Source organism: Papaver somniferum, unplaced genomic scaffold (genome assembly GCF_003573695.1).
Source record: "Papaver somniferum cultivar HN1 unplaced genomic scaffold, ASM357369v1 unplaced-scaffold_118, whole genome shotgun sequence".
Lineage (NCBI taxonomy): Eukaryota > Viridiplantae > Streptophyta > Magnoliopsida > Ranunculales > Papaveraceae > Papaver > Papaver somniferum.
In genome coordinates, this window is record NW_020620825.1 from 1,440,732 (window position 1) to 1,459,570 (window position 18,839).

An 18,839-nucleotide genomic window follows, 5' to 3' on the forward strand; every position below is an offset into this window, starting at 1 on the left:
GGCGACTAAAAGGGATAAAAAATGCTATTGTTCCTGGATGTTCTTCACACAATAGTCGTCATTGTATTATAAAAGCTCAATGCTGACTGTATTACCGTCGGCACGCTTAGAATTTTGTACAGTGCCGACTAAATTGAAATTAACTATAGTAATATGGGTCAACCTTGACGATTATGAAGAAATCTTCATTTTATATAAACTAAAACATGTCGACTGTAACATTCTTAGTACATTGAGATGCACTTAACACTTAATTAGAGCATACAAACCTTAAAAACTTAACCCTAACACATTTAGGACATAGATATTATCTTTTTCTGGTACACGATTTTTTAGGAGAGGTAATTAGCTCCATCTTAACGTCGCAACATGGATCTGTGCATGGTAGAAGGTTGATTTTTGCAAATTTATCTTCATACGGAGCTAGGCGCTCATCTTTCCAATAGAAAAACCCACAACAGGTGCATTTTGAAGCATACGGTTGATATATATCTCCTACTGCATCTTTTATAAGAAATAAGAATCCCTTACAACCATCAATGGTGCATTTGCTGCCTTCAAAGGGACAATCATTTGCAAAATGACCACTTAGTGTACAAATACTACAGATATTTGGTTGTGTTGCACTTGAATCTTCCATTCTTTATGCATGGTTTAAGATGAAGTTGAAAGTGCTTTTATAGTAACAAAACACTTAATGTCTTGATTTTGAAAATTCGACACGTTCAGCATTCAATGAGTTATACTTTACACTTAAAGTAATATTTTTATACTACATGTTATAGTAAGTCGGCAAGGTCGAGCATTTCAAACCATGTAGACCTACTACAGCCACCAGTGGAAAATGGGTTTTATAAGTCTACTTGGGCTTTATAAGAACGTCTCCCCACGAGTTTTCTTAATTAATCGTAGGAAAACCAAAATGAGCTGTTGTGAAAGTCGTAACTATAAGTGGTAGTTTTGTAAATAATTTTTGTAGTCCTAGTTTTAGGCAGGATAAAACCTTAGCTTCCTCTCTTCTCAAACACATCTTCCGTAAATCTCTTCACTCGATTCATATTATTGAAACCATGAATCGGATATATGTTTGCACCACATTAATTAAAATTATCTTTCGTAAACCTATATTTTGTAAACCAAATCCATCTTCAGAAACCAAACCCAATATTTCAATAATCCAAATCTCTTAATGAAACCCAGAAGTTTGATTTTCTCCGACATAATTCCTAACAACTTAATATCTTTATTCTCTGCACGAAATATTACATTCCAGTCCAAGAAGATGAGTTTAGTAAACCCTAGTTTCTTTGTTTATGGCGATGTTGTGAGTGTATATAGTGAAAACAAATCAAGGATTCACAATTTTTATGTTTCTTTATTTGATTTTATGGAGTTTAAATCATGGGTTTGGTTTAATTTCAGTTTTATGATCTCAATTTTGAGTTAAGTTACTATATTTTATGTACATCTAGTTGTATTGATTTTCTAGGGTTTATTTTTGTTTTGATTTAGTTTGTCTTAACAGTATTCCATCATTTAGATCTGAAATTTGTTGGATTTATAATGAGTTTGGTGTGTGATTTTTTCACACTAAGTAGATTATTCGGGGTACTCCAGTATTCCATCATGGTAAGCTTGATTTGTAATCATTTAGAAGCAAGACAATCATATTTTGGGGTACTCAAGCACAACAACTTCATGGTAAGCTTGATTTGTAATCAATTAATGTACCTAAAACAGAGTCATTGTATTTACAAATCCATTACTTTTGCTTTTGAAAGTAGGGTCTGTGGAGGAACACTTGAGAATTTTCAAATCTCTGTTGATTCTCAACCAAATGAGAAGACATCGATGACATTGATGGTGCTGAATAAAAGATTCATGAATGTAAGGATGTAAGTTTTTTTTTTTCTCAATCTGTTTGCAATACGTCAAATTTGTCTTTTAATGTTACACCCAAATTACTTCTAGTTATCCTTGCTGAAGTCTTATATCATTCATGTCAATTGTTTAGAGTTCACACTAATCACCGTACTTGTTTTTGTAATATGTATTGCACTTTCATGTCATTGATGTTATAATTTGGTGTTCTATTTTTTTTTTGTTGCAGGGGAGCCATCTAAATGACATTGATTAGACTATGAAGTGGTGAGAACTTGGGGTTCCAAAACATGCAAGCTTGTATTAAAATGGTGCAGGCATTTATGTTAGCATCTCTCCTTCAGCTCACATCAATCTTGGATTTTATCATGTATTGGGTACCTCCAATGTAAACGAAGGATTGTGCAGTCACTTAACTAAGGTAACTCACTTATCCAACCATTTCGAATATGAGATACTAAGAAGTTCTTTATTTCCCACTTTTGAATGTAAGGGTAAGACTTGGACCTTAAACCTTGATTGCTGAAGCTCTAACAGTATTCTGTATCTAAATTACTCGCTTTATCATATTCAAGTAGCTACTGTTTCCTAGTAAACAAGCTTGAGCAACTAATTTGATTGAAGAGTTCCTTTACTGTGTTGCAGTGTGATTGCATCTCTAGCGATAAATTCCAATGGAAGTATTAATTAGCAGGATCTTCGAGCATTTCTGAAATGGGATGTTGTCCATATCGATTTTCCATGCCCCTCCAATTGATAAGTTGGAGATTACATGATCCAACTATAGTCAGGTATAAACTTTATGCAACTGTGATACTCTTCTGCTTTTGTGTAACTTATAATTTTGGTCGTTGTCCAATACTTATTAGTTCATTGAGAGTTGGAGCTCAATTCTCGTACTACTTAATTTTTAATGTGATCACACTGATCAGTTCATTCATTTTAGGATTCTTTTCGTCGCCTGTGAGATATTTACTTCTGAAATCGAGGTTATCTTAAAGACATTAGTGGATGATGACGAGGTATGCACACAAAATTGTAATGCAAGTTCTTTAGATAATTTCTACTAATATTTTGGAATGGTTTCCTTATTGTTCTAGCTGAAGGGATTGCTTTCCTCATTTATGGGACCAAACCACCTCATAGCCCTTCGTTAGTTGGGTACTTCAGTAAGATATACGTCTATTTTTTATTAATATTCTCAGCTGGTCTTCTTTATCCCGTTTTTCTTATTCACCTTTATTTGTTTTCCAGTTACGCAAATTGCTAAAGGTGTATCATGGTTATGATCATAAAGTTGTAGTTTGGCTTATGCTGAGGAAGACAGTCCCACTGATAAACTATCTCCAAGTAAGGAAAAAAAAATACTTTTTTCTACTTCATGTTCTACAATGACAACAATTTGCCTATTTTATTCGATTTCTACTTACTAACAAGTGGGTCTCTACCAGGGCCATGGAGATGTATTCCTCCATCTTCTGTTATTGCAATCGTTTTGAATCATGCAAGAGGTGCTTTTATAACTTGGACGTCTTTATTTACGTAAATCCCTTGCTTGTCTATATGATGCAGATTCTCATGTTACTACAATTTGGAGGATACACTCTTGTGAAGAACTTAAAGGACCTATTTCAAAACTTTGGGTTTGACGCACATCCAGTAGTCATTGGCCTTATCATCTTTCAGGTATTATTGTCCCATAGTCTGGTCATAGAAGCTGACCTTGAAGGTGCATACACTAGTATATAAGTTCTATACATGTTGGAACCTTTTTTTTCGTTAACAAATTTCTCATGAAAATAGCAATTTATTTTCAAACTTGTGCTGAATGATTGGTCAGTATATAGTGTGGTCGCTCACTGACCCACTTCCCTTAAATTGTAAAGAGTTAATGTTTATTTTTGGATGAAACCGTACTTGGAATTAGCTTTTAATTGCTTAGAAATGCTCAAAGCATTATCTTAGTGGGGTTCTGCAGCTGTTCATAGTAAATATGTTGTATTTTTAAAAGCTATATGTTTGCGGCATCTTATGTTTCGCTGATGTTAGGATCAATGATTACATTATCTATTGCGGGTGAAACTTTGAACTGTATGTAAACTTTTGAACTTTTTAAATTAGGTTTGAAAACGAATTTCAGATTGAGCATTACTCTAGCGCTGAAAATGTCTGACTTGTTTGCAGGTGTTGATGGTAAGAAAGGTGGTGGTGGGCATCAAGCGAACCTTACCCCATGGAAGGAAAGACCCTGCAAGTGGAGGCATCAGGTCAAAAAAACTCCAAAATCTATACTTCGGTGGTGATTATTTTGCAGAGTAAGAAAAAGACATTCATTGATCACGTGTTGTCTTTTTTTATCCCTCATGTTAGGACCACAATCACTGGGTTGCATTTCTTTAATCTGTAATTTATTTATCTTTCAGATTTGAAACCTTGATGTTTGTAGTCTATTGATGTTGTAAAGTAAATTCAGTTATAAAGATAATATTCTTGCAATTTCAAATTATGGTTCGTTCATATGGTATATTATTCTTTCTTGAGATTCAGCTGAATCAGCTTCGCTGCTGATTAAGCTAAATCAAATTTCATTTTTTTTATAAAATATAATCAATGATACGACTGTGTCTATTAGACTTGCTAGATATTCCGTTCAAGATAGTCGTAATCTGAAAAATTATAAGAATCTCAGAGGCAGTCATTTTGATAATTAAGACTAAAATGTTAGGGCTCCCAAAAGCAGTCCTTTTTAGAGGTTTTAGGTGTTTCTGGCAGACTCTTTTACTTGCATTTTCCACTAGTGAGCTCTAATATTGTTTAAATCTGCAGAAAAAAGACTAAGTTTCTAAATCAAGTGAAACTGAAAATTAACATAGGTTTCAGAGTTACTAACAAGTCTAAAACCACAATTTAAAAGTTTAAAACATAATATTAGAAACATAATAACACAAACGTATCAAACAAAGTTTCATGGATCCTTCGCATTGTTGTTATCTTCCTCCGCATCACCAGATTTTTCACCATCACTAGCTTTTTCACCAGCATCAGCTTTTGCTTTTCCCTTTATTGGACTTATGTGGTCACCAGCCTCATTGTAATATGGGTTCACCCCAGAAAATTCAGATGCCTTGAAAAAAGTTCTTGGATCAAATTCCTCTTCTTCTTTCTCTGAAGATGTGCATTCAACATAGTTGAGGGGATTGCTAGGACTGTTCACAAACCTTAGAAATTCTTCATGATCTTTCTTACCCATCAGAAGTAACTTTCTTACAGGGCACTTCTCTTCAGTTTCATCACAAGGATCTTCTACAAAAGGATAAAGCTTGTCAATCCATTCTAATAGCTCTGCTGCATTGCTAGGACAAGGAATATCTTCTATGTTTTCCTCTGGGAACCTAAACAATACACAAATAAAAGATATGCAAATTTTACACATTGAAACATGGTTCTAGTCACCTAGTCGGCATGGTCGATAATCTAAAAAAATGCCGATTAATACTTAGTCGGTATGGTTGTATTCATATACAATGCTGACTAATATAAAGTTGATAGGGACCTATTCATATAAGAAGTCGACTATCAACAAAATTGAACTCATGAAAATCAAGTTTCTGTAACATAAAGTCGTGATGGTACAAGTCTAAGAAGATGACGACTAAAGAAAAGTCGGCATGGTTGGTTATTGATAACCATGCCGGCCTTGTTAATGATTCACAGTCGCCATGGAAATTATTAAAAGTCGGCAAGGTATTCATGTTACAACCCCGTCGACTACCATTTACATCTAATCTTTAAAAAAACCCTGGCCACTAAAGACCCAGAAATCATAATTTTCGATTTCTAACCTAATATAACAATCAAAACACACAACACAATAATGGATTTAAGTTTAGGCACCACTTACGGTCTTCTTTTCGTCGTTAGAGGGTTCTTTTCAACATGCTCATGGATTAGATATTTGGGTTCAGGGATTTCACTGGTTCCAACTTTTCCCTTACCTTTTTCCTCTGATTTGGATCTTTTGATATTACCTGTTGAATCTGTATTGCTACTTCATCGTTTAGAATAAACCATTTTTGTAAAAAATCAAAGTTGAAGATTTTCGATTGATGGAAGAAGATGAAGGGAAGATTAGAGAAGATTAACAGGTTTTAAGTTTTTAATTTTAGGGTTTAGTTTTTAAGCTTAATTAGTTCAAGAGTATTAAAGTAAACTCACCCATTTTAACCACCCCTTAGCAAGGCCTCTAGGTCCATTTTAATCTGGGTATACCCCAATCTCGCCGGGATTTTAAAGAATAACGTTTTTGTTTTCCTTTTTGGATTTTAGGCTTAATTGATAGAACTATAAGGATAACTTACACAAAGTCCCCCTAACCAACTACCTAGTGAATCCTAGACAAGCCTTTCTATCTATTGCTATTATAAAGCCAATTCCCCTTGGGCACTATTCATCCACAGTGCTTTTGAAGCTGTAAAATTTGGAAATCCAAAGAATTTGTTTTAAACGAATAGGATTTACGATCAAAAAAGAACTTCCGGCGCAATTTGTGGCTCGTTTGCCTGCTTCACCAGTGTAATTTGTATTCTTTATTTAAAAATGAAAATTAAGTTGCCACCACTTTTATGTTTCCTGAGTTACTCAAAAAGAAATTATTCAGGGGTATTATGGTAATTTAAGTCTAATATATATTTTAACTTCTTAAAATCTGAACTTTGCACGTGATGGAGAGAATAAAGAGTAATTAGTTTGCCGTATTCTTTACAAATCAGCTCGATGTGTAAACAGTTTACAGTGTGCCACATGGGATCTACGAACTATTCAGTTAATCTTAGGCCTTCTCCACTAACTTAAGTTGGAACCGGCTACACTGAATCATAACCTTTCAGGCACGTGCAACTCACGTGCGTTAGGTGCTTGTTGGAAATCAAAGCCCTATATTAGGCTTCTTTTACTGATGCTTTAGGCGTTAACGCTGTTCTGGCCGGTCCATCTAACGTTCCACAATTTGTACTTCTCACAGGTTTCTTTCAGAATTCGAAGAAAGAAAGTTATTTGCGTTTGTGTTTTCTTTTTCTTTTAACCCTTGAATCCTTTAATCCAGCTACAATTTGAGTTGCCAACTGACGGAAACTTCGATCCCTTCTTGTATTCTTGTGCTTTACTGAAACCCTAAATTTAGGTGAAATAAGACAAACCCGATCACAATTACATCCTGCAAATCTGAACGTCTCAAATCCAGGAGCTACAACTTCAATTGGTAAGTTATCACTGCATTTTCTGGGTCTATTGTTCTCGAAACTGAACTGTCACCATAGATAGAATCTCAGAATCAGAAGTAGTATTCAACAAAGAATCACTAAATTTTGTAGGAGGATTTTGAATTTGATTTAGGGTTTGTAGGTTCAGCGATGGACAGTACAGTAGATGCTCTTAATAAGGCTTATTTAGAATTTGTTGGTGCGGCTGCTGGTGTTCTTGAAGCTAAGGAGGTATCTGGTGGGTTAAAAACACCAAGCACAGATGCTGCTTTAGAGAATTTTAAGCAGCGGTGGGAATTGTTTAGAGTGGCGTGTGATCAAGCTGAGGAATTTGTCGAATCTGTGAAACAACGAATAGGATCGGAATGTCTTGTTGATGAAGCAACCGGTTCTTCAGTTACAGGGAAATCTGGGCAAACTACCACTGGACTTCCACCTATTAGTGCTGTTCGTTTGGAACAGATGAGTAAGGCTGTAAGATGGCTTGTAATTGAACTCCAACAAGGTTCTGGTGCATCGGCTGCAGCTGCTCATACTCCATCTTCTGTTCCTTTTGATGCCCGGTTTTCTGAAGATGCAGGCCAGTAGGTATGGGTCAATTCAACTATTTAATTGAGTAATTACCATGTTTCACCATACTATAAGGATATCGATAGTGGTTTATAGCATGTAAATGGCTTAATTGGGCCTCAGGTACTTGCATTATTTTCTGTGGATGGGTAAGAAGGAGCTTGTATTCTTGTTTCCTGCAACTGATTATATATAAAACCTAAAACAGATTGCAAAGGAACTGTCTATTGGTAAGGTAGAAGATAGTGAAGTTCTTTTTTTTAATATTTTGTTCACCCCATAGCTTTGTTTGTTTTGTATCTAGATCAGTTACTTTGGGTATGATTATGTCCCCAAGGTTGACTTAGGCGTCGCATCAATTGTGGGTTTTAACTTTGCAGTTCTAATCATCCTGTAAGACCTATAGTTTGTAATGGTAGCCGAGATAAATGTATTTGATTTTGTTATTTACTAGCTTAGTTGCGTGATCAATTTGTGGATGTATCTGCTATGTGAAAAATACTTGGAGCATGGGGCAAAGATTTATACAACCACATGATTGGTGTTCAATAGCTTGGATTTTAAAGAAACGCATACATTTAAAAAATTTCAATATTGTTACTTAGGGAGTTAAGGAAAAGATTTAGCATTCCAGAACGTGCAGGAATCGTTTAAGAAGAATGAGAACCTTCAATTTTGAATATTGCATCTAATAACTTGTATTGGTAGTATTAGGATAGGAAACTCGATTTACAGTGTGGCCTTGGGACGGGGATGGCTGATAACCAACTTTTTTAATTGCAAAACCCTAACACTAGTGACTTGTCTGTCTGCAATATGTTGGGATTTATGGTTAGAGAGAGGCAATAGTCTTCAGTAACATATCGCAAGTGGATCAGTTAATTATTTGGATGGAGTCAACGAACTTCTATCGGGGTTCAAGCACTAACCTTCCTGAAGATTGTTATTATTGATTATTTGATTACCAACTGGAATATCCTCATTGAGGCGTCTATGTAGCTTTCTTTGGGGGTTCTATTTTGCATTGCTTTGCATTGGCTGATGCTATTGTGATCTAGTTTGCCTTTTCAAAACGGAGAAAACAAATAACTGGTATTATATATCTGTCTGACTAATTTCTTGAATGTGTGACTTTCAGGTAGGAATTCAGCATGGTGATTATTGAGAGTTAAAACATGCATAGGAGAATCTTTCAGAGTACTAATGTAAGGCAAAAGACATCCCTTATTATGCGATGATGGTTAGAAGTATGGTTACGGTACAAAAAGTTGTTCGAGTGATTAGCATAGTGTTTGTTGTTATGGATATATCTGAGGATCAATGATTGGGAGCAATTTATCACTCTGAACTTCCTATAGGGTCTTGAAGCAACTCTTTTTTCTTGTTCCTCCAAAGATTTGAGAAATGAGATCCAGAGCAAAATTTGTAATAGCAAATGCATCGCTAATCCAAGTTAAACCCCAACAATAATATCCCCTCTTATAGTAGTAGAGGGGGATATTATTGTTGGAATTTCAGTTCCTTAATCTTATGCTTAACTCTTAACATTCTGGGTGTCACTCCAACACAAAGTTGGAATATTGCGTCTAACAACATGTCTATCATGAGTGGGAGTGACACCTCATGGCTGAACTTCTCCAACATTTCCATCATGAGTTGGAGTGACATGAGTTGGAGTGACACCTCATGGCTAAATCTGGACAACTCATAGGACAACTCATGCTATTAATAACCTTATCTAGCATTAATAACTTAAGCTAATATTAAACACATAATTAGAACTTTAAAACAAACCATAATCTACATTATGACTAAACATGCTCAACTATAAAGCTTTAACAAGGATTTGTTGTTTAAAGCATAAAAGTCTAATATTTTCCCGCTTGGTTAAGCGATAAAGCTTTACCGAAAAACAGACTCAAGATGATAAAAGTCTAATATTTTCCTGCTTGGTTAAGCACAAAACTTTACCGAAAAACAGACTCAAGATGAAAGTATGCTAGCATTCGACAATAAACACCTTCACTTACAAGACGCGTACACCCTTTCATAATCTGAAAATTAGACGAGCTATTATTCTCTAATAAAATATTTTTTTCACTTATGCCAAAACAAGCACACTTTAAACTTTATTTTCAAACCAAAAAACACAACCTTAGTGCAAAATCATCTTTATATGCTCGCACAACTACGTATGATCTCTTTAATGATATCAAGATATATCTCCGTCGAGACAAGTATAAAACTAGCTCAATATAAATAACGTTTCCGCAGACACAAATATATAATTGGCTCAATAATTTTATGGTGTATCTTAAACCGAGATCTTTAATGACTATAAAAGAGGTTCTCAATGTCTTAATTAAGAGATTATCTATGTTTAGCATAGATACTTTTATGGTCATCGTGAGCTAGGCACGAGCTTCCGGGTGTGGTGGCCAAATATTGAGGGGTGATTTTAATTTTGGTTCTACCCGTCCTAGCAACACCAAGTGACTTCAGCTTTCTAGGAGTAGTAAGAGAGAGAGTTGTCTTTACATTGTACCTTGTCCTTTCTTATATAGACTTTCCAAAAGCCCCTTCTTTTTATGACATCATGTCACATGTCCTAAACTTCCTTAATTACTTCTAATGACATTCTTTCCGTAATATAACCTCCTTCTTATTCAATAATCTCTTCCTTGTCCTTTCCATCTCATGGGTATTTTCTCATTTGGACTTGGGCTTAGTCCCCATGTCTTATGTTATGCTTGCAACCCCTTTTGGGGACACCGCAAGCCCGTTAGGAGGTATTATTTTTCATGTATCAACATTAGTCCCCTGACTAATGTCCTATTTGGAAACTAGCCCAGTAGTCATAGGATTCTTTCTAGCGACTCCCCTCTTTTTGTTTGGGAACTAGGGATGAGGATTCTCTCCCCTTTTATCGGCTCCACGATCCCGAGTGGCGTTTTGTCTTCTACATCGTGCAGTTCTTTCCTCTTCTCCTTTTCAGTTTCTGCCGGTTATTATTCCCACTTCGTAACCGCCACGTTCGAACCTTGAGAGTTATATATAGATCCATTGATTTGTTCTCCCCTTATCTTTTTCCTTTACAACTTTTCTCTTCCCTTCATTCTTAACACCTACACACACGCCATGTCTAGTAGTTCTACTAGTAGTAGTTCATCTGAGGAATCTGACGAGTATGAAGAAATAACGAGCGCGGGTTCCGAAGAGGCCGAGTATACAGAGCAGGATGAGATTCTTCTACCTCCTCCAGCAGATGGTCAGTCATATACAATCGTTGAGTTTACCAGCGGCTCCAACCTAAAACATGCCCTAAAGCCGAGGGGGCTCCGTGGAGATAAGCGCGTTATTCCTCTTGACGATATCCTAATTCCTTTCCTTCTAAACCCTCATGTGTTTCCCTATCCATATGCTCCTGGGCGGCTCTTGCAACCCGAATGGGACACCATGGATGCTTTCTCATTCAAGAAGGTGTCACGAATGGCGATTCACCGTGGTGACTATGATATCCCCACCATTGATATTCGTTCTAAATCGAAAACTCACCCGATATGGACGCACTGGACATCTTATATTCGATCCAATCCTGGTCACGCGGCGATTCTTCGTCAAGCATGTATTGATGAAGCTATAAACTCATCTCTCAAACGTGAAGTGAAGAGGTGCAAGCGTGATTTAAACCGGCTCTTCTGTCATTGGGCTCCTCCTGTTCACACTCTCTTTACCGCGTGGGGAGAGGCAACCATAGTTTTGGAGGATGTAGTCGCCTTTACATGGTTACGTATCCATGGTAGCCATTCATACGACGAGGCGGCAGTTTACGGAGCATTGACCGATGAGGACAAGGCGCTACGTGATTATTTTTTGGACTGCAAAGATGCCTGGAGTGAGATGGTGAGGAAGGACCGGGTTCCTGTGAAAAAGGGAGACGAACGGAGGATTACTGGCACGTATAAAAAAGAAGTGCCGTTATCTTCCGCCAAAGGGAAGGTTGCGTTGGTCAGAGAGAATAAGAAACCTCCTTCGATGCATCCACAGGGTGAGCGCTTGCTTGCCAGTTCTATCTGTACTCATGAAGCGATTCATGGCTTATCAAATCAACCGCCGAGATCAGCTCCTGAGTGGGTCACTAAGACCAATCGACGCGCTTCCTTTTCCCTCTGGATTAAATATTGGGCTCCGCGGTTGGTAGAAGGAAAAGTGCTCCCTCCTAAGCGGAAAGAGACGAATCCTCGTGCTGAATTGGATGCTTATATACTATTCTGGATTTGCCATGATGTGTTCGAGTATAGTCCCCAAGATACAATAAAAAGTGAACTTGTGACGATGGCAGTGTTGTTATCTCGCAGCATCTCCTTCCCATTTGCGCCAATATTTTTAGGTGGCTTGTATCATCACTTGGAATTGTTCTTCCAAGACCTCCAGACAGTGGATTCAAATCATAAGATCGAAACCTACATCCCGGCCTCTTTTATGCAAGCGTGGTCTTGGGAGCATGTTTCCCCGTATGCGCCTGATCCTAATGAGTTAGCAGTTCACCGCGAAGAAGATGTTGAACAGGATGACGACTCGGTTAAGAGGGTTCCGGTCACGTATGGATACTCGCGGATGGCCCTTTGGAATGGCGGGGGGAAAGTACCGAAGGGAGATATATCCCAATTCATAGATGTGGTTAAGGATTTTGTGTCGTTTCATTATCAATATGGTCGATCAGGTCCAGCGTAATACGATTTCACCGCGTCTCTTGACACAGATCTGGAATGGACAAAACTCTTGGCAGCGTCAGACTTTGATTCAGTGATGCGGTGTTGCATGGTTATCTCCCGGGTTTTTCATGCTGGTAAGTTCATTGCCATGTCTTATAATCCTGATCGTGTGGCTCAGCAGGTAGGGTTTGATCAAGGGATTCCCCCAAGGTTCCCTCTCTGGGGGAGATCTGATATTGGAGACGTCGTCGCCAGTTTTGATCGTTTTGTCTTCAAAGGGACAGTATGTTTGGGTGATCGAGGAATCAATTTTTCGTTAAGCAGCCTATCCCTGAGCGCCCTTTAGCAGTCACCCAAGGCTCCCATGAATACCAACTTTTCATGCGTCTTCGAACTTTGAACTTCCTTTTGCGAGAACCATCTCCTCCTCGCGACTTGTCTTATGAAGACCTTCGGTCGCTTCATGCATCTGGCATGATCAAACTTGATGACGCCGTAGCTGTCGTGCACCATCTTGTTCCCGCTACCAAAGGTCTCCCTTTAGAGCCTTTGGTGACTTCTTGGCCCCCTCCCGAAGGTTCTGATCCTATAAGGCCGAAGAAGGGATCGAAGTCTTTTTCCGATCGTAAGCCTCCCCGGCTAGATGTGCCTAGGCCAGCTGTTAGTCCACTAGTAGTACATGTACTTGTCTCCCTCTTACCTGTTATTTATACATATTTGATTCTTATTAAAATCGAGTGACGGGAATCATATTCTCAGAGAGCTCCTCTTTCTAATCATGTGGGGTTGAATGCCCCTTCTTACGTAATGGAGGAGTATCTGAACATGCCTGAGAGTGATTGGACTGAGAAGAACCTCGCTAAGAAAGACACACGAGAAGCAACCAAATTGTCTCCGTGCCCTTGTTCCTCTGCTAATATCTCATCTCTACAACCTCAGCAAGCCCGTCGGAGGAGCGCGTCACAGCCTCCCAGGAGCGCTAGTGGCAGTCCGACTCCCTCATTTGTAGACCATTTGAGGAATCTTGAGGTCAATCTCTCCGAGGGGACCAGTTGGGTATCCCCGCATCTTCACATATCATCAGTTCACCCTCTTCGGGCGGAGACTATCCGTGTTAGGGGCGGACCTCCAGTGTCTCCTAGTGCCGTTTTGCAATCGATGTGCCCGTCTGGGTCTAGCTGGTCATTTTTTGGTGGGTCCTCATCCCACGTGGCATCACCTGTTGGTGATCCTGAAGGTAATTTATACAACTTCCTATTTAATACGTGTCTTCATTTTTATCATTCTTCTCTCCTCTCTCCTTTTTTTTTAATAAATATGAGTTATTCTTTGCAATGGTGCTCATATCTCATTTTTCAGGCTCCGCTAGTGATTCTGAATCATCTTTTAGTTCTTCCGCGTCTCGTCCCAAAACTAGTTGATTTTCCGCTCGATTCATCAATTCCTGAGGTTAGCTCTTTTCTTCTCTTTTGCATTGTATTTTCGCTTTCTTGCTAAAACTTCGCCGTTGGTACTAGGATATGGGTAACAAGCGCAAAGGGACTACTAAACCTTAAGGCCCCAACACGGATGATATGCGGCGTGTAGTCCCTGGTGGTGACGAGTCTATTAAACGCGCTCGGCTGGATGGTAGTGGTTCTTCCACTCCTTTGAAGAAGCGGACTTGTGTTCCCGACCTACCAGCCATCCCCATCGTGCCAGCGAATCCCGAGGACGCGTATGTTCAGTTCCCTTTAGTAGTGAATGTTGCTGAGTCTGGGTTAGATCCTTCTACCCATACAATAGTCCACGACTTTTGGGTGCCAACTGTTTTCGTTGCTACTTATAGGGGCATTGTGGAGCGTGGAGGCAGTCACATGGTGAGGGCCGATCTTCTGGACATTCGCACTTTGTGGTACATGACTAAAAACCTTTTGGAAGTTGGCGACCAGCTCACGCGGGTAGGGGATGATCCTGTTGATGCGGCGACAATGCGTGGCTGGGAGACTACCGTGCGGTGAACGGTTAATATTAAGTTCTCGATAGGGTGGTTGGAGGAGTTGTTAGTAAAGGTGAAGAGTCGTAATGACTCTCGTGTTCGTCTCACAAGTCGCATTTCTCTTATCTTTATGTTTCTTTGCTTATGTTGAACCCTTGTTTCTTGGATAATTTTTATTGTTGGCGTATTTTTTTTGTTTTTTTTTGTTTTTTGGGGATATTAAGATTCTGTTTGGTTGGTATTAATTTTTATTAGCATTGCTTAAGTTTTACCATCCTTGATTCCATGATTTAATGATGCGTTGGCTGCTCATGCTTACCCCTTCCCCTCCCCCTCCCCGACCTTTTTTTTTACGAATGAATGGGGTAAGTAGGGTGTTGTTTAAGCGCACCTATCCCCTATTCCATATTGTCTTGTTTTGGATATATGGATTTGGGTGGGTAGGGTCCTCATCCCAAGTCTATTAGTATTGGACCTTACATTACGTGGGTAGGGCGTGGGTTAAGCGCGCCTACTCCCTCCTTTCTTTTTTCAAAGATGGGGTGAGGTGGGTCGGGCGTAGGTTAGACACGCATACTCCCTTTATTTTATTTTCAGATGGATGGGGTGGAATGGGTAGGGCATAGGTTAGATGCGCCTACTTCCGTTTCTTTTTATGTTGTGGTAGGATGGAGTGAGTAGGCCGTAGGTTAAACGCGCCTACTCCCTTTCTTTCATCTTCACATAGATGGGGTGAGGCGGAAAGGGCTTTGGTTAAACGCCCCCCCCTTTTTTCCCGAATAGGTAGGGTGGGTAGGGCGCAGGTTGAACGTGCCTACTTCCTTTTCCTTTCAGATAAGTGGGGTGGTGGGTAGGTCATAGGTTAGACGCGCCTACTCCCTCTCTTTTCTCTTCAGATAGATGGGGTGGGGTGGGTAAGGCGTAGGTTAAACGCGTCCATTCCCTTATTTCTTCAGATAGATGGGATGAGGTGAGTAGGGATTTGGGTAAATACGCCTACTTATTTTTTTTGGGTAGATGGGGTGAGGTGGGTAGGGCGTAGGTTAGACGCGCCTGCTCCCTCCCTTCTTTCTTCAGATAGAGGAGGTGGGTAAGGCGTAGGTTAAACGCGCCTACACTCCCTTGGTGGGATATTCAGTTGGGTTCCTTTGGAATTATCTTAGCCTTTTATAGATTTGTCAGCCGACCGGACGCCTTTGGCATTCCCGTAGCTTTTGTACATCCGCCAGCCGATCAGGCGCCTTTGGCATTCCCGTAGCCTTTTGTATATTCGTCATCCGAACAGGGGACTTTGGCATTCCTGTATCCTTTTGTATATTCGTCAGCCGACCAGGCGCCTTTGGCATTCCTGTAGCATTTTGTTGATTCGCCAGCCGACCAGGCGCCTTTGGCGTTCCTGTAACCTTTTGTAGATTCGTCAGCCGACCAGGCGTCTTTGGCATTCCTGTAGCCTTTTGTAGATTTGTCATCCGACCAGGCGCCTTTGGAATTTTTGTAGCATTTTGTAGATCAGTAGGTGCCTTTGGCATTCCTTTAGCCTTTTGTAGATTTGTCAGCCGACCAGGCGCCTTTGGTATTCCTGTAGGATTTTGTAAATTTGTCAGCCGACTAGGTGCCTTTGGTATTCCCGTGGACTTTTCTCATCGTATTGCTCATGAATTGAAAAGAAAATATTATTCTTACCATAAAAAAAAGGGGTTGTTTACAAGCTAGGTGTGGTTATTCCTTCTTTCTTCTCCTCTCTCTCTTTTTTTTTTTTTTTTGAGTTCTTCACCTTTTCCCTCTCAATGGCGGGGAATGGGGTGTTCAATTGTTTGTTTTGCTGCCTCGAGTTCTCCAGAGGCGTGTTTTCATTCGAATATGCTCCTTATGGCGAAACATTCCACCATCGGATGTCCCAGCCTCCGATGGTAGTGACAATACTTGGTCGCGTTCTTATCCATCTTATTGACGTCTACCACAGTTGGGGGCAGCTGGATTTCCTTTATTATAACCCATTGGTTCAGGAGTTCAATCGTGTGCTCTCTACTGCAGGATAGGGGAGGCGGTGGATCTGAGTCTCTCCTAGTCCATCCACTTATCCTTTGGCCTCCGTCGACTTCTTGAAACTGGTCTCCTTTCTCCTTGTTAGTATTAGACCTTAAATTACGTGGTGCTTCGGATATGGTGTTGACTGAGTGGCGCCAGGCAGGGTCTGTAGATACTTCCTCTACACAATCAGCTATTCGTTCAGCTGCTTCCTCTAGCTCGACTAAATTATGAAACATGAATTTGATCAAACTTCCCTTAAAGGCTGGTATCATTCCACTCACACATATTTCGACGAGCGCTCCTTCGCTGATGTCTTCATGGAAATCTAGCGCCAGACGTCGAAAACGCAAGATATATTTTTTCTATTTCCTCTCCTATCCGCTAACCGCTCCTGCTTAAGTCTATTCATGTGATTTTCCTCTTGGATGAATATAATTTTCCAAGGAAAAGTGCGAACATGGTTGGCCAGGAATCCACACTTTCCTCCTTTAAATTGTCGTACCAGGTGAATGTCGTGCCTGTTAGTGACTTAAGAAATTTTCTTAAGCACGTCTTTCCATCGGAGGCTTTGTCATTCATTGTCGATAAAAATCGTCTAAGGTGTTCCCGCGCATTTCCTAGCCCATCATACGTTTTGAATTTCGGAGAATTATAGTCCTCGGGGTACTGGTATTCTTGGATATTTGCCGGGTATGGGCTGCTTACGAGGAAGTGATTGTATTGTTTTATCACGTGGTAATTTTTCTCTAAGTATCTCGCCATATCTTCCTGCAATGTCGTAATCTTGGCGCTTTGTCGTTCTCCTCCCTTAGTTGCTTCCTTGGGAGTGTTTTGGCATGCTATCACTGCTTGTTCTATCCAATCCTCTATCTCTTGCCTTCTTTGCAAGCGTTCATCTAGCTCTTTTTGTATGTCTTGTAGGACTGAAGATGCGGATTCTGGTGATCGTATTGCCTGCATGTTTTTCTCCTGAGTTGCTCTCATTTCTCCATTTTGAGGTCCGCGTCCTATCGATTGTTTTGTGGTGTTTTAGGCTAGCATTTCTTCCTCGATGTCCTCATCATCTATTGTTACTTCGTCCATGTTGATGGGTTGGTTGGTCGATTGATTTTTTGCCGCGCCCAAGTTAGCGCTTCCTAGGTGTGTCATGGTGAGCTAGGCACGAGCCTCCGTATGTGGTCGCCAAATGTTGAGGGGTGATTTTAGTTTTGGTTCTACCCGTCCTAGCTACACCAAGTGACCTCAGCTTTCTTGGAGTAGTAAGAGAGAGAGTTGTCTTTACATTGTACCTTGTCCTTCCTTATATAGACTTTCCAAAAGTCCCTTTCTTTTATGACATCATGCCACATGTCCTAAACCTCCTTAATTACTTCTAATGTCATTCTTTCCTTTATATAACCTCCTTCTTATTCATTAATCCCTTTCTTGTCCTTTCCATCTCATGGGTATTTTATCATTTGGACTTGGGATTAGTCCCCAAGTCCCCATGTCTCATGTTAGGCTTTCCAACCCCTTTGGGGACACCTCAAGCCCGTTAAGGGGTATTATTTTTCATGTATCAACAACTGTTACATCTCAAAATAAGATATATCTCCGTCGAAACCTTTTATCTCCGAAGAGAGCTTATCTAAATGCAAGATATGTTGTTCTTGAAAATGCGAGGGTACCAAAATACACCATCATCTTTTTCTTAGGCAACTTATATGGACTAAACTCATATAAAATTCCGAGAGTTACAACTATGAATCTCAATCAGGAATAATATGAAAAGTTTATATCTCTTAATATCATAATCAATATGTAAAAGAAGACAAGTCCATGAACCTAATTATACCGTGAGAGTTCTTGGACGATTCCAAAGATCAACATCCAAGATCAATCAAGTTGTATCTAACAATTTATGATGGACGTATCTACTTTGATTGATTTACGTACAACCAGTGATATTTCAATTATAAAGATAAACAATATAATGCGGAAAAAGAAATAACACAGACACCAAAAAATTTGTTAACGAGGAAACTGCAATTGCAGAAAAACCCTGAGACCTAGTCTAGATTTGAACACCAAACTGTATTAAGCCGCTCCATATTCTAGCCTACTATCAAAACTTCGGACTGGAATGTAGTTGAGACGGAATCCACCATCAGAGTAATTTAGTTACTATCGCGCTCCTTACGCCTCTTGAAACTCGCAAGACTCTGCACAATTGATTCCCTTAGCTAACGTCCTTTACAGCCTAAGAGTTGCTTCAACTCAATTAAATACTTTAAACCAATCTTCCTCCCATAGATAAGCATATATGTGATTTCCATTTTGATCAAATATCAAGGTGATATAGGAAATCATTTGCAATACACAAAGTCTAGCAAACCTCAAAATCCGGTACTTACGACTTCCGAAAAG

At 39.5% G+C, this 18,839-nt stretch overlaps 1 protein-coding gene and 1 long non-coding RNA gene across 8 annotated transcripts; both read left to right on the top strand.

Annotated features, from left to right (window-relative positions):
* The first annotated feature begins 974 nt into the window (after nucleotides 1-974).
* Nucleotides 975-4,363, top strand: LOC113330426. 5 transcript variants are annotated; one of them, XR_003350282.1, is made up of 9 exons: nucleotides 975-1,701; nucleotides 1,782-1,895; nucleotides 2,111-2,302; nucleotides 2,527-2,672; nucleotides 2,828-2,903; nucleotides 2,982-3,050; nucleotides 3,136-3,231; nucleotides 3,454-3,567; nucleotides 4,066-4,363. It is a non-coding gene; the product is annotated as an uncharacterized LOC113330426 (long non-coding RNA). The 5 variants fall into 5 exon arrangements; XR_003350284.1 differs by having other exon boundaries at nucleotides 2,982-3,042; XR_003350285.1 differs by having other exon boundaries at nucleotides 1,782-1,887.
* Nucleotides 4,364-6,832: 2,469 nt separating this feature from the next.
* LOC113330737 (mediator of RNA polymerase II transcription subunit 32) lies at nucleotides 6,833-9,141 on the top strand. 3 transcript variants are annotated; one of them, XM_026577573.1, is made up of 3 exons: nucleotides 6,833-7,138; nucleotides 7,251-7,727; nucleotides 8,848-9,141. In XM_026577573.1, the coding sequence occupies exon 2, from the start codon at nucleotides 7,290-7,292 to the stop codon at nucleotides 7,725-7,727; it is 438 nt and encodes a 145-aa protein (XP_026433358.1). In that variant the 5' UTR covers nucleotides 6,833-7,138; nucleotides 7,251-7,289; the 3' UTR covers nucleotides 8,848-9,141. The 3 variants fall into 3 exon arrangements, with proteins under 3 accessions (XP_026433358.1, XP_026433359.1, XP_026433357.1); XM_026577574.1 differs by having other exon boundaries at nucleotides 7,273-7,727; XM_026577572.1 differs by having other exon boundaries at nucleotides 6,834-7,138; nucleotides 7,282-7,727.
* Nucleotides 9,142-18,839: the final 9,698 nt, after the last annotated feature.

Bases quoted from the DNA above. Each gene is read 5' to 3' on its own strand.
- LOC113330737 (XM_026577573.1), top strand. From the start codon at position 7,290: ATGGACAGTACAGTAGATGCTCTTAATAAGGCTTATTTAGAATTTGTT.